The sequence below is a fragment of the Rhinopithecus roxellana genome, chromosome 6 (genome assembly GCF_007565055.1).
Source record: "Rhinopithecus roxellana isolate Shanxi Qingling chromosome 6, ASM756505v1, whole genome shotgun sequence".
NCBI lineage: Eukaryota > Metazoa > Chordata > Mammalia > Primates > Cercopithecidae > Rhinopithecus > Rhinopithecus roxellana.
In genome coordinates, this window is record NC_044554.1 from 43,014,648 (window position 1) to 43,039,005 (window position 24,358).

Here is a 24,358-nt window from a genome sequence, read left to right on the forward strand (position 1 = left end):
CCCCTACACTCCTTCACACAGCAACCAATGATGTACTTTGCATATAAATTAAATCAATCCACTCAAGTTCTTAAAACACTCCAATGAGTACTGCTTGTACAAGAAATCATATCCAAACTCCACACCTTGATGAGATGAGAGACAGTTCTTCCTCAAGTGTCAATTCACCCTTTCTTAATAGCAATGAAATCCCCAATTTTGAAAATTCTTGGACCAGAACTGTTCAGAATAAAGATGACATTTCCCAGCTTCCCTTGCTGCCACGTATGGCCACGTGACTGACTTCCACCAGCCATGTGACTGACATCTGGTGGGGGAACATACGTAGAAGTGATGTTTGCAACTTCTTAAAGGACTTGTGGCCAGGTGAAGTGGCTCGCATCTGCAATCACAGCACTTTGGAAGGTTGAAGTGGGCAGATCACCTGAGGTCAGGAGTTTAAGGCTAGCTTGGTCAACATAGAGAAACCCTGTCTCTACTAAACATACAAAAATTAGCCGGGTATGGTGGCGGGCACCTGTAGTCCCAGCTACTTGGGAGGCTGAAGCAGGAGAATTGTTGGAACCCAGGAGGCAGAGATTGCAATGAGCCTAGATCGCACCACTGCACTCTAGCCTGGGCAAGAGAGTGAGACTCCGTCTCAAAACACAAAACAAAACGAACAAAACAACTTAATATTATCTGAAATTTCCTTATTCATTATTCATTTATTTAATGCCTTTCTCCTACCCCTTACACTAAAATGTAAATTCCATGAGCACAAGAGCCTTGTTTATTGATCACCACAACATCTGTGCTCTATCCCAGAGACTTTTAAAAATCATTTTATTAAACAACAATAGAGATGGGGTTTTGCTATGTTGCCCAGGCTAGTCTTGAACTCCTGGCCTCAAGCAATCCTATTGCCTGGACCTCCCAAAGTGCTGGGATTACAGCCATGAGTCACTGGGCCCAATCTCAAAAGACTTTCAATAAGCCTCTGTTGAATGAATGAATGAATCAATCAAATAATGGCTGGCAATATCAAATACACACAGACACATACAAAGAGAAAGTGTCAGAAACAGAATTGAGACAAATGTTAACACTATCAGTCTAAGCCAGTGAGTAGATAAAAAATAAATGGGGACATTCATGATTTTAATGTAATTTTTGGTGGAAAGGAGTCATAGATCAATAGCTCTATTTCTTATACATTGTGCAAGCAGTCTATTCAATTACCATATTACGTTTGCAGAAATCAAACATATTGAGACACAATACATGGATACAGTAAGTAGTATGAAGAAGATATTATATATCTGACATTCTATGATTATCATGCAAAAACATGAGAAATCAATAACAAGTATTTAAACAAGGTATTTAGTAATATTCTCCCAAATAACTATTGAGTGAACAAAAATATTATCTACAATCATAGACCATATAATAAGTGATCACAATACATATAAAAACCTCCAGAATGGTGACAAAGCTATACTAAGAAGAAAATTTCTATCTAAATTATTTCATTAATAAAAAGAGAAAACTAAATAAAATAATTTACACAAATTATTATTATAAATGATAGTAAATGATCAGAACAAGAAGAAAGCAAGAGAAAGGAAGAGAAAAACTGAAAATACCAGAATGAAAACAGAGAAAAAAGGATTATTCATTAAATAGAAGCATAGATTTTCCCCAAAATCACTAAAACAGACAATCATCTGGCATATCAAATTAATAAAAAATGAGAAAAACAAAAATTATAATTAAGAGAAGCTAAAACAATGGTATGAGAATACTTTCAATTTTTTTTTTTTTTTTTGAGACAGAGTTTCACTCTTTTGCCCAGGTTAGAGTGAGGTGGTGTGATCTCGGCTCACTGCAACCTCCGCCTCCTGGGTTCAAGTGATTCTCCTACCTCAGCCTCCTATGTAGCTGGGATTACAGATGCCCGCCACCACACCTGTCTAATTTTTGTATTTTTAGTGAAGACAGGGTTTCACCATATTGGCCAGGCTGGTCTCAAACTACTGACCTCAGGTAATCCACCCATCTCTGCCTCCCAACGTGCTAGGATTACAGGTGTGAGCCACTGCACCCAGCCTCAAATAAATTTCTAAACAATGTTATATATAAGTAAATGCTAATAAACTACATAGCTTTGAGGAATTGGTAACCTGAAGATAATATTAAGTTTTCAAAGTAGACTGAAGAACAATTATCTTCTAATGTTTATCAAATAATCATCTCAAAAAAATGAAAACAAAACAAAAAAGCAGTTTATGAACTAGCAAGCCTAAAGTCAAATTATAAATCAATTCCATACTGTATAGAATTAATTGTAGATCACAGAAAGTAACAGAAAGCAAACAAATGAATTTTATCATGCTAGGTTAACTATGTTTCAAGACCTAACAATGATCCTTGTAGTTTTGTATAAACTATAGGGCACTTTTATTTATAAATATGAATGAAGAAAATAAAAATGGCAAATCAAATTCAAAACTTACATTACAAATTCAAATTGCATTAAGAAAATGGCCTACCAATGACAACTAATATTAACTCTAAGAATACAAAAATGATTTAATAATAGGAAATTTATTGATTATCACATCATGTCCAAACAAGAATAATCACAGGATCCTATTATGAGAGATTCAAAGGACATCTGAGAAAAAGCTACCATATATTCATGGTTTTAAAAAACTGTTGGTAAGTTAGATATGGTTTGGCTGTGTCCCCACCCAAATCTCATCTTGAATTGAAGCTCCCATCATTCCCACGTGTTGTGGGAGGGGCCGTCCCAAGGGGAGATCATTGAATCATAGGGGTGGTTTCCCCCATACTGTTCTCATGATAGTGAACAAGTCTCACAAGAGCTGATGGTTTTATTAGGGGTTTCCCTTTCCTTTGGCTCTCATTCTCTCTTGTCTGCCACCATGTAAGACATGCCTTTCACCTTCTGCCACGATTGTGAGACCTCCCCAGTCACATGGAACTGTAGGTCCTTTAAACCTCTTTTACTTTATAAATTACCCAGTCTCCGGTATGTCTTTATCAGCAGCGTGAAAACAGACTAATACAGTAAGTAAGAGGTTAATTTCCTAAAATCAACTATCACCCTTACGGTTTATTAGTAGTAAACAGGTTTCAGTCAATACAAATGAGATAAAATATACACTGCCAAAAAAAAGGAAACAAAATTGCTGCAATTTGTAGACAAAGTCATTGCAGGGATAAAGAACCTAAGAAAATCACTGGAAAAATCCATGACCGTTGTTTGTGTTTTTCCCAAATTGATATACTGAAATCCTAACCCCCATTGTGATGGTATTAGGAAGTGGGCCCTTTGGGAGGTGATTAGATCATGAAGGTAGAGACTCATAAAAAGGATTACTCCCTTCTCCCAAGGGATGAAGGGATAAAAGGACCCAAGGAAATCAGCTGATACTCTGCAATCTGGCAGAGGGCCTTCACCAGAACCTTCCAGAACTGTAAGCAATACATTTCTGTTGTTTATAAAAGCTACCTGGTCTGTAGTATTTAGTTATTGCAGCCTAAACCACCTAGACTCTTGCTAATGAGAGAATTCAGTAAGGTGGCCAGATGAAGCCCAAAATTCTAAAGCCATTTTTCACCATACTGACAAAAAGGGGTTAGAAACATTTAATGAAAAATTAAAATCAGGCGTGCTGGCTCACATCTGTAATCTCAGCACTTTGGGAGGCCGAGATGGGCTAATCACCTGCATCCAGGAGTTCAAGACCAGCCTGACCAATATGGTGAAATTCCATCTCTACTAAAAATACAAAAATTAGCCAGCATGTGGTGGTGCGTGTCTGCAATCCCAGCTACTCAGGAAGCTGAGGCGGAAAAATCGCTTGAACCTTGGAGGCAGAGACAGAGGAGACTTTGTCTCAAAAAAAAAAAAAAAAAAAAAAAAGGAAAATTAGCCAGGCACAGTGGCTCATGCCTGTAATCCCAGCACTTTGGGAAGCTGAGGTGGGTGGATCATGGAGTCAAGAGATCAAGACCATCCTGGCCAACACAGTGAAACCCTGTCTCTACTAAAAATACAAAAATTAGCTTGGCGTGGTGTCATGCACCTATAGTCTCAGCTACTTGGGAGGCTGAGGCAAGAGAATCGCTTGAACCCAGGAGGTGGAGGTTGCAGTGAGTCGAGATGGCGCCACTGCACTCCAGCCTGGCGACAGAGTGAGACTCCAGCAAAAAAAAAAAAAAAAAAAAAAAAAAAAAGGAAAATTAAAATCCTGTTCACCATGGCAAATATAGGAAAAAAACAAAACAAACAAACAAAACAATAGCAGTACCTCAACAAGACACTGTAGGGTCTGCTCCCCCATGTCTGGGAGAGAGTCAGGAGTGTGGGGATCAGGGCCCACTGACCAGAGAGTCAGGTGGCTGTAGCCACCTCCCGGGTGTCTTGGCTGCACCCTTGAACCTCAGAATGCTATCTCGTGGGTCAAGAGCATTAGAGCCGTGGTCAGAGGCTCCTCCAGGACACCATCCCTGAAGCAAAGGAAGACCCTTGTTCTCAAACCTGCCTTTGGTTACTTCTTATTTGGGGTTTGAAGGGATTTACCTGACTGACCCCAGGAGATCCCCATCAGCTTCCATGCCTGTCTCGCTCCTTTCTCTACTTCCTCTGAAATTTAACAAGTTCAGGGCCAAGATTCCACTTCTGATAGCATCCATCCTAATCATCTTTCATTTCTCTCTTGTTTGCTTCATTTAGAGAGAGTCTCACTCTGACACCCAGGCTGGAGTACAGTGGCACGATCCTAGCTCACTGCAGCCTCAAACTCCTGAGCTCAAGTGATCCTCCCACCTCAGCTTCCCAAGTAGCTGGGACCACAGGTATGCACCACCAGACCCAGCTAATGTTTAGATTTTTTGTAGAGACAAAAAATGTTTGTTGCCCAGGCTGGTCTTGAACTCTTGAACTTAAGCAGTCCTCAGTCTCTCAAAGTGCTGGGATTATAGGCATAAGCCACCATACTAAGCCCATTTAGATAACTTTCAATGAAAATTCTGCACCTTCCTGGGTGTCTACAGTTCACATCATACCCTATGGGTTAAACACTTGAGGATAAGTAGATTGAATTAAAAAATACATGTTTAAATATAATTTGGGAAGGGTCTGTGGAATAGAGATATGAAACCACTGGTGCCAGGACTTTCCTGATGAAGTGACCAGTGATTTTTCTCCTCTCCCCACCTATAGCCTCTGGTCAGCTCTTCTCAGCTACAGGCTGAAGTACCAGTCATGAGGATATTTTGAAGGGATTTTAAAAAATTACTTTTAATCGGCCGGGCACGGTGGCTCATACATATAATCCCAACACTTTGGGAGGCCGAGGCAGGCGGATCACGAGGTCCTCTTGAGACCATCCTGGCCAACATGGTGAAATCCCGTTTCTACAAAAAATACAAAAATTAGCTGGGTGTGGTGGTGGGCGCCTGTAGTCCCAGCTACTCAGGAGGCTGAGGCAGGAGAATCACTTGACCCAGGAGGCAGAGGCTGCAGTGAGCCGAGATCATGCCACTGCACTCCAGCCTGGCAACAGAGCGAGACTCCGTCTCAAAACAAAACAAAACAAAACAAAAATTACATTTAATCAATTTATTTTTTGTGATCATAAAATCATTTCAGACTTTCTCCCAAAAGATGAATTTTCAGCATACTAACTAGACATAAGGCTGATATGTGGAGAGCAGCATCTGTGACAGTCCTGCCTTGGGTCTTCCGCAGCCTCTGCAGCAGAGGGTCATACAGCGGCTTTAGGTGACAGCTGTCACTCAGTGGTCTCCAATGAGTTCTTTTCCTCCTGGCAGCTGGCAGCTGCATTAATTTTGATTTTAGGCTTGATTGATTGATTGATTGATTGATTGATTGATTTTGAGACAGAGTCCCGCTCCGTCACCCAGGCTGGAGTGCAATGGCGTGATCTTGGCTCACTGTAACCTCCGCCTCCTGGGTTCAAGCGATCCTCCTGTCTCAGGCTCCTGAGTTGCTTGGATTACAGGTGCACACCACAACGCTTGGCCAATTTTTTTTTTTTTTTTTTTTTTTTTTTTGTATTTTTAGTAGAGACGGGGTTTCATCTTATTGGACAGGCTGGTCTCTAACTCCTGACCTCAGGTGATCCACCTGCCTCGGCCTCCCAAAGTGCTGGGACTACAGGCGTGAGTCACCGTGCCCAGCCGGCTTTTATACTCTCACATCAACTTTGTGCTCTGTTCACCGCAACCATGGGCATATGAACTAGAAATGCTTCAAATTCCAATCACTTCTCTCCTTTTTGTTTTTGCCACTGAAAACAATTGTTGGATAATGTAATTTTGCTAATTTGAAATTTTTTTTTTTTTTTTTTTGAGATAGGATCTGGCTGTCACCCAGGCTGGAGTGCAGTGACGTGATCATGGCTCACTGCAGCCTCAACCTCCTGGGCTCAAGTGATCCTCCTGCCTCAACCTCCCCAGTAGTTGAGACCACAGGTGCATGTCACCACACCCAGCTAATTTTTTGACTTTTGGCAGAGACAGAGTCTCACCATGTCGCCTAGGCTCCTGTCAAACTCCTGTGCTCAAGTGATCCTCCTGCCTCAGCCTCCCAAAGTGTTGGAATTACAGACATGAGCTACCACGCCCAGACTAATTTGAGATTTTATTAACTTTACTGAATAATAACAGAATAGACCATATAGCCTAATACAAACAAGTATAAAGAAAAAATTGCATTCACTTTTCTGCCAGTCAAAATAAGTACAATCAGAATTTTTTCCATTTTTTTCTCTCTGACTATAAATGGATGCATCATAGATGAACATAAATGGGCATATAATAGATGTAGGATGGTGATGTAATTACACTGTAAATTCCACCTCTATCTTGGCTTTTTCTTTTAGTATAAAGTGAAAATATTATTTCTAATAATTATATAATATTTTATCTTTATAATTGCATTTTCCTACATCTCTGACTGATTTTATATGATAGATTACTAAATGTAGAATTACTTTAAATCACAGGGTTTGAACATATTTTAAATTATAGGGCTTTGAAAATTATGGCTAAGTATCACCCAATAGTTTTCTGAAAAGTTGTACAATTTACAAATTTACATTTCTACAAATAAACTGTAAATACATTTCTTTCTATTTACATTTTTATCAGTGTTATATGAGTTTGCCCCCTCTTTTATTTTTACTTTTTTTAGATGGAATTTCACTCTGTTGCCCAGGCTGGAGTACAGTGGCTTGGTCTCGGCTCACTGCAACATCCGTCCCCTGGGCTCCAGCGATTCCCCTGCCTCAGCCTCCCAGGTAGCTGGGACTACAGGTGTGCGCCACCATGCCCAGCTAATTTTTGTATTTTTAGTAGAGACAGGGTTTCACCATGTTGGCCAGGCTGGTCTCAAACTCCTGACCTCAGGTGATCTGCCCACCTCGGACTCCCAAAGTGCTGGGATTACAGGTGTGAGCCAGTGCATCCAACTGAGTTTGCCTATTTTATCTTGCTCTTGACAACTTTTGAGGATTACATGATTTAGTTTACATTCTGAGAAGACAACTGTTAACCAATCCCTATTTTAATTAACACTTGTAAGATTTCTGTTGAGGTCAAGCTGTTTTAATGTTTATTTCAAATGTCTATCAGTTGTCTATTTCTCTTTATCTCACTTACTGTCAAGAGGTTTCATATCACTTTAGAAATGTTTTGTACATGTGCTTTATTCTATAAACTGCCATATTTGTGCCAGTTTGTTAGCTTTTTTGTTTGTTTGCTTTTTGAGACAGGGTCTCGCTCTGTTATCTAGGCCGGAGTGCAGTGGCATGATCGTGGCTCCCTGCAGCCTTGACCTCCCAGGTTAAATTGATCCTCCCACCTCAGCCTCCCCAGTAGCTGGGACTACAGGCACGCAGCACCATGTCTGGCTAATTTTTGTATTTGTTTGTAGAGTCAGGGTCTTGCTTTGTGACCCAGGCTGGTCTCAAACTCCTGGGCTGAAGCGATCCTCTGCCTCAGCCTCCCAAAGTGCTGGGATTACAGGCATGAGACACTGCATCCAGCCTTTGTTATCTTTTTAAATATTCTTATAATTTAATAGTATAAGTTAGTAGTAGTATTTGATTCTTCCATTGCTTCCAATGCTTAGAAAGTTATTTCTTACTTAGAAATTAGCTACACATTGATAGGTAACTTCTCTACCTTTTCAAAACAGTTTAAAATGATAGTGTTAAATAGACTAAAGATCAATTACACTTATGAATAAGGATAACTAAAAGAAACACCCCAATTACTAAACCTAGAAGGAAGCCAGGGTCAGAACCAGATCAGTAAACCTAACTCACTGCCCTGTCCTAAATGTCAGGCTCATTAAAATGCTGTAACTAAGTGGCTCTCAAACTCAAGCGAGCGTGGACATCACCCAGAGGGTTTATAGAAACAGACTGCTGGGCCACAGGCCTGGAGTTTCTGATTCAACAGGTCAGTATTGAATATTGAATTCAATAGTTGGGGCCCAGGAGTTTCCATTGCTATTTTTTTTTTTTTTTTTTTTTTTGAGACAGGGTCTTACTCTGTTGCCCAGGCTGGAGTGAAGTGGTGCAATCACGGCTCACTGCAGCCTCAACTGCCTGGATTCTGGCGATTTCCTCACCTCAGCCTCCAGAATAACTGGGACTACAGGCATGTGCCACCACGTCAGGCTAATTTTTTTGTTATTATTTGTAGAGATGGGGTTTTGCTATGTCACCCATACTGGTCTTGAACCCCTGTGCTCAAGAGAGCCTCCCACCTCGGCCTCCTAAAGTACTGGGATTATAGGTGTGAGCCACTTGCCAGGACAGAATTCCCATTTCTAACAAGGTCACGAGGTCCAGGTATTACTAATGTTGCTGGTCCAGGAACCACACTTTGAGAACCACTGTTGGCATGAATGCTTTCCATATTCCATTTTTCCACAGTTGGTAAGATCCCTGTAGGGATTGAAGACTTGCTGTCGGTCTAGCAGGCCTTGATATGGGCATCACTGCTGAAAACTATTAAGATTCCATGAGATGATTAAGAATGGAAGAGAGGCCAGGCACGGTGGCTCACGCCTGTAATCCCAGCACTTTGGGAGGCTGAGGTGGGCAGATCACCTGAGGTCAGGAGTTCCAGACCAGCCTGGCCAACAAGGTGAAACCTCATCTCTAATAAAAACACAAAAATTAGCTGGGTGTGGTGGTGGGTGCCTTTGATCCCAGCTACTTGGGAGGTTGAGGCAGGAGAATTGCTTGAACCCGGGAGGTGGAGGTTGCAGTGAGCTGAGATTGCACCCCTGCACTCCAGCCTGGGCAACAGAGGCTCAGTCTCTGTTTTCTGAGGCTCCGTCTCAAAAAAAAAAAGTCACTGTCAGTGGTTGGATATATTTCCTTCCAGTCTTTTTACGCATAACAGATTTGGAGTCACATTGTATTGTAGCTTTTTGTATGTAACATTTCCTTCACATGTCACAACCATGAAATGCAAACGCTCTCAACTGTCCATGGGTCAAGAGTTTTATTTATTTTATTATTATTTTCTGAGACAGAATCTTCCTTTGTTGACCAGGCAGGAGTGCAGTGGCATGATTATAGCTCATGGCAGCCTCAACGTCCTGGCCTCAGGCAATCCTCCTGCCTCAGCCTCCCGAGTAGCTAGAACTACAGGTATGTACCACCACGTCTGGCTAATTTTTAAATTTTTTGTACAGAAGGTGTGTCGCTCATTGCCTAGGCTGCTCTCAAACTCCTGCCTTGGCCTCCTAAAGGGCTGAGATTAAAGGCATGAGCCACTGTGCCTGGCCTAAAGTCAATAATTTTTAAACCAAACCACCTGCCCATCTCTGCCATCATCCTGGGACCAGCTTATAAAATGTCCCAGACAAAAGCCTGGGCCCTGGGCTGGGAAGAACTAGGTTTTTGGATCAGAACCTAAGACAGAGATCAAGATTCCTGGACCAGGCCGGGCACGGTGGCTCATGCCTGTAATCCCAACACTTTGGGAGGCCAAGATGAGTGGATCATTTGAGGCCAGGAGCTTGAGACCAGCCTGGCCAAAGTGGCAAAACCCCGTGTTTACTAAAACTACGGGGAAAAAAAAATAGCTGGGTATGGTGGCACACACCTGTAGTCCCAGCTACTTGGGAGGCCGAAGCATGAGAATCACTTGAACCTGGGAGGTGGAGGCTGCAGTGGGCTGAGATGGTACCACTGCACTCCAGCCTGGGCAATAGAGGCAGACTCTGTCTCAAAAATTAAAAAAAAGAAAAGTCCAGGACCAAAGCAGAAATGGAAAGCCACAGGAGACATGCGACCACAGCAAGAACTGGGATGGAGAGACAAAAGGTAGAGCCTTTCCGGAAAAGGTTTCTGGGGAGCAGATGCAGGCGTTTTACTGCACCTGCTGCATACTCTCCCACCAGGATGAGTGAGGATTGGACAGCAGCAGACCCATGATTGATAACCAGGGAGGAGCAAAGCAAGTCAGCGTGGCAAACAGACTTTGATCCCTACCAAATCGAGGGGAGTGCCCTATGCACTATTAGGCTAGGGTAATTTACAATGTCTTGCACATTGCACACAGCTGTGGGATAAACACGCTATTCTAAAGACCAGCTTGCAGAATGGCTCCCTGGACTTCGTGTGTGCTCGGGAGTATTGCCCAAAAGTCCTGAGCATGCAAAAAGACCAGGGAGCTATTACGGGCTTCTTGTCTCCCGACCTTTAGCTCCGGACTCATTCCAACACGACAAGCACCATCCAACGAGCAGATTTATTGGCTCACAAACTATGAATGTTTCATTTCTTAAAACAGAAACTCTAAATCAGTGAAGTCTTCATGAATAAGGTTTGATTGTGAATAAGATAAAAATGTGAGCAAAGGAACCCAGTTTTACATGAGATGTTTTCGGCATCACTCTGGCCAAGGTGTTCTTGAACCTCATGGTGGCAAAAGTAAGACATGCAAACAGCTCGGCTTTCCTCACCAAATGTGGGACTCATTTCTCTGTTTCTGCGGAGGGAAAAGAGTGTAACGGAAGTGTTGGCTGGCCCCTGGGACCGGCAGACCTGTTTAATCTCCCATGATCCTTTCATGTATGCTCCCTACAGCTTGCTGTCTGCAAACTCATGGCAGAACACTGTTGCACGGGGCTTGAGGTCAAGGAGGAGAAAATGAAAAAGGCTGCTGGGGTGAATTCATGAAAACATGGTGATAAAATAGCAGGGCTCTTTCCTCTGCCACTTGGGGACATCTACTGTATCATAAGCCTCTTATTCTTGGATACAAGTAGGCACATGATGTGTGACGTAAATAAATAGTGGAAAAGCAGGGACCCTAAGGACCACACTTGACTTCTCGGCAGTTGCAATTAACCTGCAGCACTGAGCAGGAAGGCTACCTCCCAGTCCTGAGTCTCAGCCCCGCTCCGTCCCTTCTGCCATTCCCTCCTCTCTGCCATTCCCATATACCATATCCTAAGGCTGACTCCAAACACAATTTCACATTTCCTCAGCAAATATATCACTGCAGTAACAGCAAACACACAGAAGCTTGATGAACGGAAACTAAGGACACAATCACAGCTTTACAAGTTATGCACAGGAAAGTGGTTCTGAACAGGCTGGCAAGAGTCTCACACCCAGAGGGCTGAGCATATCCGGGCAGGACTAGAGACCCTGGGGCATGACTCTCAGACCATCCTCCCTGGGAAGGAAGCTGCATTTGTAGCCAACTGTATTCCCCCTTCTCTGATAACCAATTTCCTGAAAAGAGCCAGGGGCTCATAAATTTGTGACTAGTGCCAACCAATAAATAGTTGTTTTGCTGAATCCCATTTGATTTTATTCTACCCTTGGCAGTATAGGCTAGAACGCCAGTAAGGAAAGCACTGAACAAAATTTAATTAATTAATTAATTAATTAATTTTTGAGACAGGGTCTTGCTCTGTCGCCCAGGCTGGAGTGACTACTCGATCTCAGCTCACTGCAACCACCAACTCCCAGGATCAGACAATTCTCATGCTTCAGCCTCCTGAGTAGCTGGGATTACAGGCGCTTGCCACCACATCCAGCTAATTTTTTTTCTTTTGTATTTTTTTCAGTAGAGATGAGGTTTCACCATGTTGGCCAGGCTGTTCTCAAACTCCTGGCCTCAAGTGATCCGCCCATCTTGGCCTCCCTAAGTGCTGGGATTACAGGCATAAGCCACCTTGTTCGACCTGGAAAAAGGATTTCATTAGGAAAAGGCACCTAGCGCTTGATAGGATTGCTTCTCAGTGATACAGAGAATAGCCTTGGTTATAGGTTTCCTCTAAGATAGGAAGAAACCGAAGCCTGGGGAAAATAGAAGGCTTGGGGCAGCAATGTCAGATCAGAAGTTAAAGTCCAATGACAGAATCTTTACCCTTTGTGGTAGCTAACCTCCAGAGTGATCCACAACAGCTCCTGACTCCTGACATTCACCGGGAGGCTGTTCTCTCCCACACTGAATAGGGATGACCTGTGTAACCAAGACAATATTGTAGAAATGATGGTGTTCAACTTCCATAGCTAGGGCATAAAAGATATCATTGCTCTTGCCTAGCACTGTCCTGGATCACTGGCTTTGAGGGAAACTGGCTGCCATGTCAGGAGGACACTCAAGCAGCACTGTGGTGAGGTCTGTGTAGTAGGGACCTGAGAGCTCCTGTCAACCACCAGCATTACCTTGCCAGCCAGGTGAGTGAGCCACCAGGAAGCACATCTTCTAGTCCAGTCAAGCCCAAGGCTGGTCACAGCTCCAGCCAGCATCTTGGCTGCAACTGAATTATAGACTCTGAGCTAGAACCACCCAGTTTAGCCAGCTTTCAAATTCCCAACCCACAGAAACTAAGTGAGATAGGAAATATTTAGTGTTGTTTTCTGTCCCTAGATTTTGGTGTAATGTATTATGCAGCCATAGATCACAGATCTATACCCTTCCAGAGGTAGTCTCATGTCTGTTTCCATGGGAAACTGACTTTGTTACGGAGGGGAAGCCTTGCTAGAGTCTCTTAAGTAGGGTGGTCTTCTTTCAAGAATATCAGTACCTCCTAAGATCAGTATCTTCTGCCTGGATATCTGGAGGTGAAAAGCTACCTTATTTATTTATTTATTTATTTTTGAGACAGAGTCTCACTCTATCACCCAGGATGGAGTGCAGTGGCACAGTCACAGCTCGCTGCAGCCTCAAACTCCTGGCCTCAAGCGATCCTCCTGCCTCAGCTCCAGAGTAGCTAGGACTACAGGTGCACACCACCATGCCCAGCTAATTTTTCAACTTGTTTGTACAGACAGGGTCTCACTGTGTTGGGGAAGCAACTTTTCTGCTTCTTTTTTTGTACATTATCTTCAATCACTTCAAGGAAGGAAGCACACACATGTATATATATGTGCACACACACAGGCACACACTCAGCTTTCTTCTAAACCTGAAAAACCGCTCAAGCACTGGGAACCTGAACTCTTTTCCAGAAACAAGCCAATGCTGTAGAAGTTTTAAATACCATTTTTTCACGCTGTCTCTGAAGGGGCAGGCAGTCGCAGGGGGAAAAGGGGGAGGCTGATCATTGAGAATTGATGGATGTTTTTGTTCTCGCTTGCTAGTCGTAAAATTCTGAGCTGGGTGAGAACCAGCAGGAGAGGAAAGCCACAGCCACTAAGTCTGTGCCTTCCAGCATTGATTTAAATATTTCAAGATGGAATTTTCCCCTTTTACTCTCCTTTCTCCAACCTATCTTTTCACCCTGAGTGTGGAAGAAAATCTTGAGTAAGACAAAAACACGGAGACTTTGTGAGCATTATAGCATGTCTGAATTAAGCTACAGGCAGTCCATATATTGTAAGAGAAATATTTCCTTGCAGTGTACATGCTCTACTGTGATGAACCTGGAAGACAAGAGGCCTCTGCTTAAGTGTAGATTAAGTAGCCATAGCTCCTTCCCATCCAGATGAGGGCCAGAAGGAAGAATGCTTAGAGCTTATAAGGCCTTGGAACATTCTCCTAGGCTGGAGTGGGCCCTAAGGATGGAGGTAAAGAGTAGAAAGCATTCAGGGGCTCAAGTGCCATGGCTCACTCCTGTAAACTCAGCACTTTAGGAGGCAAGGCAGGAGGATCGCTTGAGGCTATGAGTTTGAGACCAGCCTGGGCAACATAGCAAGATGCCATCTCCACCAAAAAACACAAAAGAATAGCAGGGTATGGTGGCTTGCACCTGTGGTCCCAGCCACTTGGAAGGCTGAAGTGGGAGGATCACTTGAGCCCAGGAGTTCAAGGCTACAGTGAGCTATGGTTGCATCATTATACTCCAGCCTAGGTGACGGGATGAGACCCTGTCTTTAAAATACACAAAAGACAAACACACAAAAAGGTATTCAGGACAACAGATGGAGAATGAGAGAACGAAGGAGAAAGACCCAGGGGAGAAGCAACTCGTCAAGGCCCATCAGAGTAAACCTCCATGGGCCAAAAGATGGCCAGGTGGGAAACGATGTTCCTTCATCTTCTGAACCCTGGGGTCATTTCCTGTTTCCACCAGGGGATTCTGCCTATCTGTCCCTGCAAGTGTCAAGTCATAACTGAAGGTTCCATGAGCACTGCAATATTCTCCTTGCATGGTGAGTCGGGTCCTAGAGATCTTCCGGATCCTAACATCAGTTCAGGGAGATGGCATTTTCCTATCGGCAGTGGGGATTTCAAGAGCCCCTGTCTCACTCTCCCCTGACCCTGGATGTCCTCTCGGACCATGTCCCGTCTCTTTGCTCATCCTCATTTATACGCTTTCCCTTGGTGAGCTCATCCTTGCCTACAATTTTACCCACTAGCTCTCATGAATCTCATACCGGTGTTCCAGCCCCAGCTGATTTCAGCTGTGCATAGACTTCCTCTCTTTGCTTGGCTGCTTGACCCTCACCTTCCACTCAGCACGTTCAATTGAGGATTCAACCCTACAAGACTTCTCTGTTGCCCCATGATCTGACCCCTGCCAATAACAGCAAGTTGGGAACTTTGGAGTCAGCCTCACCTCTTCCCTTTCTACAGGCCCTAAATCCATTCTGCCAGTGGGTCCTGAGGTCTTGCCCTTCAAACGGTACCTTAGTCGTGGTCGATGACTTCCCCATGCCCACCCCTTTTCAAACTCTCATCACAGCAGGCCTGGAATGCCCTCTTTTCTTTCTTTGCATTTAGTTCCACCCATATTTCAAGGTTCAAAGCAAGTGTCACATTCCCTAAATTCTTTTCTGAACCTTCAAGACCTTTCCTCCTTTCTTGCCCTTCCATTCATCTATTGAAACAAATAGTTACTGACGGCTTGCTGTGTACAGCATGCACCGAGTGAGCTACAACTCTGAAGCCCTGTGCTTCAAGGAGTTACAGTCTACTGACCATCACACTAATGAATCACTTGTTTGTTTTCCCTCTCTTAATTGTATTTCCCTAGCCAAATTATTATTTTTGTTTGTTTGAGACAGGGTCTTGCTCTGTTGCCCAGGCTAGAGTGCGGTGGTGTGATCATAGCTTACTGTAGCTTTGAACTCCTGGGCTCAAGCGATCTTCCTGCCTCAGCCTCAAGACTAGATGGGACTACAGGCATGCATCATCACATATGGCTAATTTTTAAAATTGTTTGTAGAGGCAGGATCTTGCTATGTTGCCCAGCCTGGTCTTGAACTCCTGGCCTCAAGCGATCCTCCTGCCTCAGCCTCCCAAAGTGCTGGAACTACAGGCATGAGCCACCAAATTCAGCTTCCCCAGTCAAATTCTTAAATAGCTAGGTCTGAGTCTCAAATGCCTTTTGTAAAACCCACAAAGACTGATAGATTATAGCATACATAAGTTCTTACTAAATACTTGTTGGTTCTATGCAATATGGGTACCTGAATAAGACTAGAAAGACATGCCAACTGCAACCCTTATCTAGGTTAGAGAAATCTCTCAGTGAAGGGAAAAAACAGTATCAAGAAATTTTCAAAAAACCATGCTGTGTCTAAATGGCGTTTTATGTGTCTAACCAGTAATTTAATTTAATTTGACAGACAACTTACTTGATTCAAATTTTTTAAAATAATGATTGATAACCCACTCCCTAAATTTTATAATCATAAAATAATTGTCACATTTTAAGAGTAGAGAAGTATTATAAAAATGATTTCATTATACTTTAATAATTAGAATGTTAGATGTTTGGAATTTCCTAAGAGATTTTACAAGGTAGAAATAGGAGCTAACTGAGAAGCGCTGAATATACATTCTTAGACAAAACCATGCTCTCTCATTAAGTACAAGGATATTGATGGGATCCAAATGTACCAGGCAACCATGCCATTCTCTCAGCAAAGATATCCCGGAACTGGGGTCAAAGAACCAGTTCAGATAATATCCGTGTGCCCCTTTCCAGTGTCCCCAGGAAACAGACTTTTGTGAATGAGCAGTAGAATAACTTCACTTTTCCCAAATGCAAAAAAAAATCCTATGAGAAAAAAATGGGAAGATATTTCACTCCTCCAAACCCTAAAAAAGTAATAGTTTTGATTCTTTGTTCGGGAACATATGTCGCTCAGCCCAGAAGAGATCTTCACGTGCCAAACAGAAGCTCAAGAATTCAGAGGCAAAAGTTACTCTCAGACATGTTTACTGTCAAACTCGGTCTGAAAAAAAAAAAAAAAAAAAAAAAAAAAAAAAAAAAAAATTCTTACTCACCTGCCAGAATATGCTGTCTATCGTGTTTCCAAGAAAACCATCGCGACCTTCTGAAGACACCAGTTTGGGGCCAAGGATGGTCATGAATTCATCAAAATCCACCTGGCCATCCCCTGCAAGGAGAAGATGTAAATATGAGTTGCAAACAAGCTGAACTTGACCTACTGTACCCGAGGCAACCAACACCTCTATGCTTTTCTTCTGGGCGTGACCTCAGTCAGTGAAGAAGAGCTGGTAACCTTACTTAAAACTGTTCAATGTTCTTCAGTGACTGAAAGTACCATAAGAAATTGGCAATTATTAGTACATCCACGTATTCCTAAACATTTGACGGTATTTCTAGCTAAATGTCCAACCATCACCTCCCACTTAACATGGCTATACCTCACCCCTACTTATCCTTTTACTCCGAATTGCCCAGATGGAAGTGGCAACTTCACCCTATCTCTTCCACCATCCTTGTCACCCACATATACATTTAGCCACCAAGCCTTCTTGATTCCACCTCTTAAGTATCTGTGGCTGCTGTATCTTCCTCATTACTCAATGGCTAGTTCTCTTTTCAACAACGAAGGTGAGAAAATCCTTCCAAGAATTAATGTCCCCAGTTAGAATTCTGTTATGAGCAGCACGGCTTTTACACTCTTACCTTCACAACCTCTTCTATGCAGTTCTCAGTTTCATTCCCCCAAACCAAATCTGATCATGCTTTCTACATTTGAACAGCATTTTTTTTTTTTTTTTTTTTTTTTTTTTTGAGATGATGCCTTGCTCTGTTGCCCAGGCTGGAGTGCAGTGGTGCAATCTCAGCTCACTGCAACCTCCACCTTCCAGGTTCAAACGATTCTCATGCCTCAGCCTCCTGAGTAGCTGCGATTACAGGAGCGAGCCACCAAGCCCGGCTAATTTTTGTATATTTAGTAGAAGATGGGGTTTCACCATGTTGCCCAGGCTGGCCTCTAACTCCTGACCTCAAGTGATCCACCTGCCTTGGCCTCCCAAAGTGCTGAGATTACAGGCATGAGCCACTGCACCCGGCCTGAACAGCACCTTTGATTGAAAATAGGGATACCACCTCAGCAGAGCGTTCAAGCCTCACTATCTCTTTTGCATCCATTTGTCCCCAACCTTTGCATAAGATGCAAGTTCCTTCACACCTCTGCGTGCATGTATATGCTGGTCCCTCTGTCCGAGATGCCTTCCCTCACTTGTCTATCTGGTGAATATCTCTTTCTCTAAGACAGAGCTGAAATGTCATGTTCTCTTTTTGTTTTATTCCTGATCTCATTAGGCAGAACTGGTCGAACTTTTTTTCTCTCTCTCCTACTAACTCCATGTGTACCTACTATAGAATTTTAAACCATGTAACCTGGCCAGGCATGGTGGCTCATGCCTGTAATCCTAGCACTTTGGAAGGCTGAGGTGGGTGGATCACCTGAGGTCAGGAGTTCGAGACCAGCCTGACCAACATGGTGAAATCCTGTCTGTACTAAAAGTACAAAATTAGCTGGGTGTGGTGGCCCACAACTGTAATCCCAGCTACTTGGGAGGCTGAGGCAGGAGAATCGCTTGAATCTGGGAGGGGAGGTTGCAGTGAGCCAAGATCGCATCACTGCACTCCAGCCTGGGCAACAAGAGTGAGACTCCATCTCAAAAAATAATAATAATAAAACAATACAATAAAAGAAAATCTTATATCCCAGTCACTGATTTGCATGCCTATCTCACAAGCGAAAGATTGTGAGTTCTGCAAGGTCAAGGACTTGGTCTGAAACGTCTTTGTATATGGAACACCAAAGCAGGCCTTCAGTATGTACTTGTACAATGAATGAATGATGTCTCTTGCTCGCTCTTTCTTTGTTCAATTCAGCATCTGTTGGATCTTTCATGCTAGAGCTGACAGTAACCAGAGGGTGGACTTGAGCCAACTCAACAGACAAAAGCGAACCTGCAAGGCATTATTGGATCCTCCAGGAGTCATCAGTGTAGCATTCTGCACCCTTAGAACTGCTCAAAAGGGCAACTCCATCAAAAGTTCACCACATCCCTATCTTGACTGCAGCCAGCGCAGCCAGCCAGGTGTCTGCACACAGGAGTTTGCCCGAATGCCCACACATAAATCAATGCCCTCTCAGAGTGCATTCATTCACCTTCAAAGAATATTCATTCAAAACCTATTTCACAATGCCAAGCAGATGTGAGCATCAAGATGCCAATAATTCAGAACAGATTGTCCAGGAACGAACAGATCCCAGCAGAGGTCAAACTTCCTAAAGGATTAGGGAGGCGTGGCAAGTCAATGGGAAAGGAAGGATATAACCACCAAGTGACGAGGGGCCCTCAGTGGCCTCTGGAGAAGAAATCGATTTACCTCATCATTCAACAAGATACATCTAAAATTTCACTCCTGCTGATAATCATAAGAAAGCGAATTCAAGCAACAATGAGTTACCATCTTGCCTTCAAAATTATCAAATACTTCCAAAAGCACACTAGTCGATGCTGCCAGAAATACAGAGATTGCCTCTATGATGCATTCCTGGTATACTTGTCCCAGGTATAGACAGGAAGTACCAATCAAGATCCTGTAAAGTGCTGTTTCCTTTGGATCTAACAACTCCCCTAAAACAATAGAGGGGGGCTGGGTGAGGTGGCTCACGCCTATAATCCCAGCACTTTGGGAGGCCGAGGCGGGCGGATCATAAGGTCAGGAGTTTGAGACCAGCCTGGCCAACATGGTGAAACACTGTCTCTACTAAAAATACAAAAATTAGCTGGGCCTAGTGGCAGGCGACTGTAATCCCAGCTATTTGGGAGGCTGAGGCAAGAGAATCGCTGAACCCGGGAGGCAGAAGTTACAGTGAGCTGAGATAAGACGACTGCACTCCCACCTGGGCGACAGAGCAAGACTCCGTCTGGGGAAAAAAAAAATAGAGAGGGGGGTCTTGCTATGTTGCCCAAGCTGGTCTTGATCTCCTGGGTTCAAGTGATCCTCCTTCCTCAGCCTCCCAAAGTGCTTGGATTACAGGCATGAGCCACCATACCTGACCGCAATAACTTCATTTTTAAAGAAAAAACAAAACAACATTATCTCGAATACAGAACAAGATATTTGCCTACAGATAGATACTCAACCAGTATTTGTAAAAGTGAAAAGTAGAAAGCTAGAGGGAAAGGAGAATGGCCCAGTCTGCTAGAATTCGACACCTCTGAAAGCTAACTCCATGTGGCTCCAAGTCTTGGATAGACATGCTTGTTACACACATGCAGAAACTCTGCCCAGCCTAAATCACCTCCCCTGGTCATAGGTGGGGCTGGATGACCAGTCTCAGACTAAACTATGCATTCTCAAGAGAGACAGTATCACCAACAATGGGGTTAAAATGGATTCTTAGGAAACAAAATAACATTAGCCAATGTTAGATATTACAAAGCCTTGTGGCTCTCCTAGGGCACAGTACATAATACACAGTGTATCTGTACAAAATTTCAAGGGGGTGGGACAACTGGAAAAATGCTTATCTGAAAAGGCTCTTGGGTGACGCTTATTTAAAGAAAGAAGAGGAAGGTTAAGAAGCACTGAACTCGCAGATGCCCCAAGACTGTGGTTCTTTTTCCTAGGTACTCCCTCTGGAATGCTGGTCTATCAGCAGTGGGCGTCATCCCACTATCTGCACCCACAGTGAGGTCTAACTGTTCATACAGGCTTAGAAGCTCAAGGACATGGATCTAAATTTTTGCAAAGATGTCATGAGGGCCGGATGCGGTGGCTCATGCCTGTAATCCCAGCACTTTGGGAAGTCGAGGAGGGTGTATCACTTAAGGCCAGGAGTTTGAGACCAGCTTGGGCAACATGGTGAAACCCCATCTCTACTAAAAATACAAAAATTAGCCGGGTGTGGTGGTGGGCGCCTGTAGTCCCAGCTACGTGGGACGCAGAGGCAGAAGAATTGCTTGAGCCTGGGAGGCGGGGGTTGCATGAGCCAAGATGGCACCACTGCACTCCAGCCTGGGTGACAGAGTGAGAGCCTGTCTCAAAACAAAACAAAACAAAAAAAACAACAAAAAACAAACAAACAAAAAAAGCACACAAGACCTGATCTAAGATATGTCCGCCAGGCTACTTAAGCTCCTGACCATGATATAACGGGCACCATTCTCTCCCACTTGGGAACCTCATAGTTTACAGGATGTGGCAAAACCCATGCTTGCCAGCACCAGGAGAATGAGGCCATCTTTGAACACTGCACCTTCAAGGTAGGAGGAGGAGGGAGACCACCCACCTCTCTGAAACCTCGTTTCAGGGTGCAGGGAGCGCAGCAGTTTGGAACTGGTGCATTTCACAGGTCCGCATGGAGCTCTGGACCAAATCATCACACCAGGCAGTGCTCACAGATGGTGCACTTGGCTGGGAACTACAGACCAAAAGCTGACAAGCAGAAACGGTGCTTCTGAAACACATCCTGGTCCTGGCAAAGGGAGCAGCTCATTTGCTATTCCAAATTGTTGGCCAGAGAAGAAGCGACGGGGAAGGGCACTCAGGATCCTACGGGCAGGGCCAACTATGGCGTGGAGTACACGTGACTTGGCAGAAGAGGTCCAGATCATGGAAGTATTTGCTTCCAGTCATTTAGGAGAGGACATTTGGAATCCCAGATTGGTCGATACATGTTTTTTGCTTGTGATACTGTGATTTATAATAAGAAATGCATATTGGCCAGTCACAGTGGCTCATGCCTATAATCCCGACACTTTGGGAGGCCGAGACGGGTGGGGTCACTTGAGGTCAGGAGTTTGAGACCAGCCTGGTCAACATGGTGAAACCCCGTGTCTACTAAAAATACAAAAATTAGCTGGGTGTGGTGGTGCACATCTGTCATCCCAGCTACTCAGGAGGCTGAGGCAGGAGAATCGCTTGAGTCTGGGAGGTGGAGCTGAGGTCATGCCACTGGCGAGCTGAGGTCATGCCACTGGTGAGCTGAGGTCATGCCACTGGCCTCCAGCCCGGGTGAAAGAGCAACGCTCCATCTCAAATACGTACATCCAGATAGACAGACAGATGATAGATATAGATATAGAAATCTTTGTCTCTGTTTCCTGGTACACAGTTCATAAAACACTTATAATTCCGTAAGTGATAGGGGTGCAAGGAGCATCTTTTGTTCTAATATTTGGTCTTTGACTCCAGTTCCTGGCCAGAACTCCTAAATGCTTTGGAACTTCCTGGGTGACAGGAATGTCTTTTGTTCTAATGAAGCACTTCTTAGTGGGCTTCCAGTGGGAGATGATCACCAGAGACACCAAACCATGATTAGAACCTTGGAAATTTCAGCCCCATCTCCTCAACCTCCAGAGAGGAAAGATGAGCTGAAGATTGGGTTAATAATCAATCATGCCTACATGATGACACCTCCATAAAGGTCCCCAATGTATGAGGTTCAGAGAGTTTTCAGGTTGGTGAACACACAGAGATGCTGGGAGGATGGTGCTCCCAGAGAGGGCATGGAAGCTGCATGTACCACTCCTATTACCTTACGCCTCTCTGGCTTTCTCTGAGTTGTATTCTTTTCTAATAAATGGGTAATAATCAGTAAAGTGCTTTCCTGAATTCTGTGAACTGCTCTAGTAAATGAATGAACTCAAAGAGGAAACCTGTGATTTGTGGTCAGAAGCACAGGTGGCCACGTGAACTTTGAAATGGTGTCCTAAGTGGGAGCAATCTTGTGGGACTGAGCCCTTGACCTGAGGGACCTAATGCAAATGGCAATTGTCTAAACAGGTGCTCCTCAAATAAGGCTAACTCCAGGTAGATAGCAACAGATAGTAACAGAATTCAATTTAATTGTAGGACATCCAGTCTAGTGTTTGCAGATAACTGAGGAATTGCTTGGTGAGGGAGAAAAACCCACACTTTGGTCTATTTGGTCTTGAGCATGAGAGTATTGGGAAAACAGTCTTCTTTTCTTATACAATCTCTTTGTTACTCAGTGAGGAAAGGGGGGCTTCTCCAGGCCCATGGTTGGAGGAGTAATCAGGGTAGGTCTCCCATATCTCTAGCTGTCTCCTGGTATTTCTCAGCTCTGGTTCCTAAGTATGTCAGGACACAGCACATTTTCTGCAGACCTTCAGTAAATGAAGACTCTTCCTTCTAATCTACAATTCTGTGCCAACCTTACTGGTAAACATGAAGGTTCTATTCCGATTTAGACTATGGAAATGACCTCTTTAGCAGATTTTAATTTAACAGACAAACAGGGCTGGGAATATGCCCCAAAAGTTATCAGCATTGTACCCAGAAGTCTGATCCGTATGCCCCCACACCCTCAGTCTCAGGGGAATGGAGACAAATAGAATCTCAGAGGTAGGTTTTACACTAAGTCCCTAAAAACCATTCCCAAGCTGCCAGGCTGAAGCAAGGTCCAGGAAACCTGATAATCATAATACTATCTAACATTTACTGGGCACACACAATGCGGTGGACATGGTTTTTAAAAATACCCACATATGTTTTTGTTTGTTTGTTTGTTTGTTTGTTTGTTTTTTAGAGACAGGGTCTTGCTCTGTCACCTAGGCTGGAGTGCAGTGGTGCCATCATAGCTCACTGCAGCCCCAAACTCCTGGGCTCAAGCAATCCTCCCGCCTCAGCTTCTGGAGTACCTGGAACTACAGAAGCATGCCAACACTCTTGGCCAATGTTTTAAAATTTTTTCAGAGACGAGGTCTTGCTATGTTGCCCAGGCTGGCCTCAAGCAATCTACCTGCCACAGCCTCCCAAAGTGCTGGGACCTCTGCTAACTCATTTACATCTTCCTGCTGCCCATTTGACAAATGAGAAAAGTGAGGCTCAAAGAGGTTCAGTAGCTTGCAGAAACTTACGCAGGGAGTAGAGCCGAGACTCCAGCCCCAGCAGTCTGCCTGTGCTTTTTATGGCCTTTCAAACGGTCACTCATTGACATGGTCTGTCTGGATCGCTGTCTCCTGATCCCGGCTTTTCTTACCAAGGGAGTGCTATGGCACCAGGTACACAGAGTCAAACTGAAATCTAAATGGCTCCCTGTGGTCTAGCTCTTGCATCTCAGGTCAGCCACCAGAGGCCATTCTTCATCATTTCAGAGAGTGATGATAAGTAATAGGAACCACTTATTTAATACTTGCTATGTGCCAGGCACTGAGCTCAGGGCTTTACATGTATTACCTTGTTTAATTCCATGCCAACACTATAAATAGGTTCTCCCCTTCCACATTTTATCAATGAGAAAACTTAGAAAAGAAGAGGTTAAAAATAACTATATCAAAGCCATGCAGCTACCATGAGGCAGAGTGGGGGCTCAGCTCAGAACCGTCATTGCTTTGTTTTTTGTTTTTCTAAAGATAGGATCTCACTCTCACCCAGAAGTACAGTGGTGCAGTCACAACTCTCTGCAACTTTGAACTCCTGGGTTCGAGTGGTCCTCCCACCTCAGGCTCATGAGTAGCTAGGACCACCACTATTTGCCACCATGCCTGGCTAATTTTTTTTTTTTTTTTTTTTTGAAACAGACTCTCACTCTGTCATCCAGGCTGGAGTGCAATGGCACGATCTCGGCTGGCCACAACCTCC

General features: G+C 43.8%; 1 protein-coding gene across 2 annotated transcripts in view; it reads right to left on the reverse strand.

The window, feature by feature from the left end:
• Window positions 1-24,358, reverse strand: part of CALN1 (calneuron 1) — a 614,621-nt gene that overhangs the window by 222,028 nt on the left and 368,235 nt on the right. For both annotated transcript variants that reach the window (XM_030933416.1, XM_030933417.1), the window contains exon 4: window positions 16,759-16,871. In XM_030933416.1, the coding sequence (XP_030789276.1) occupies window positions 16,759-16,871 (113 nt within the window). The remainder of the gene's footprint in view (window positions 1-16,758; window positions 16,872-24,358) is intronic.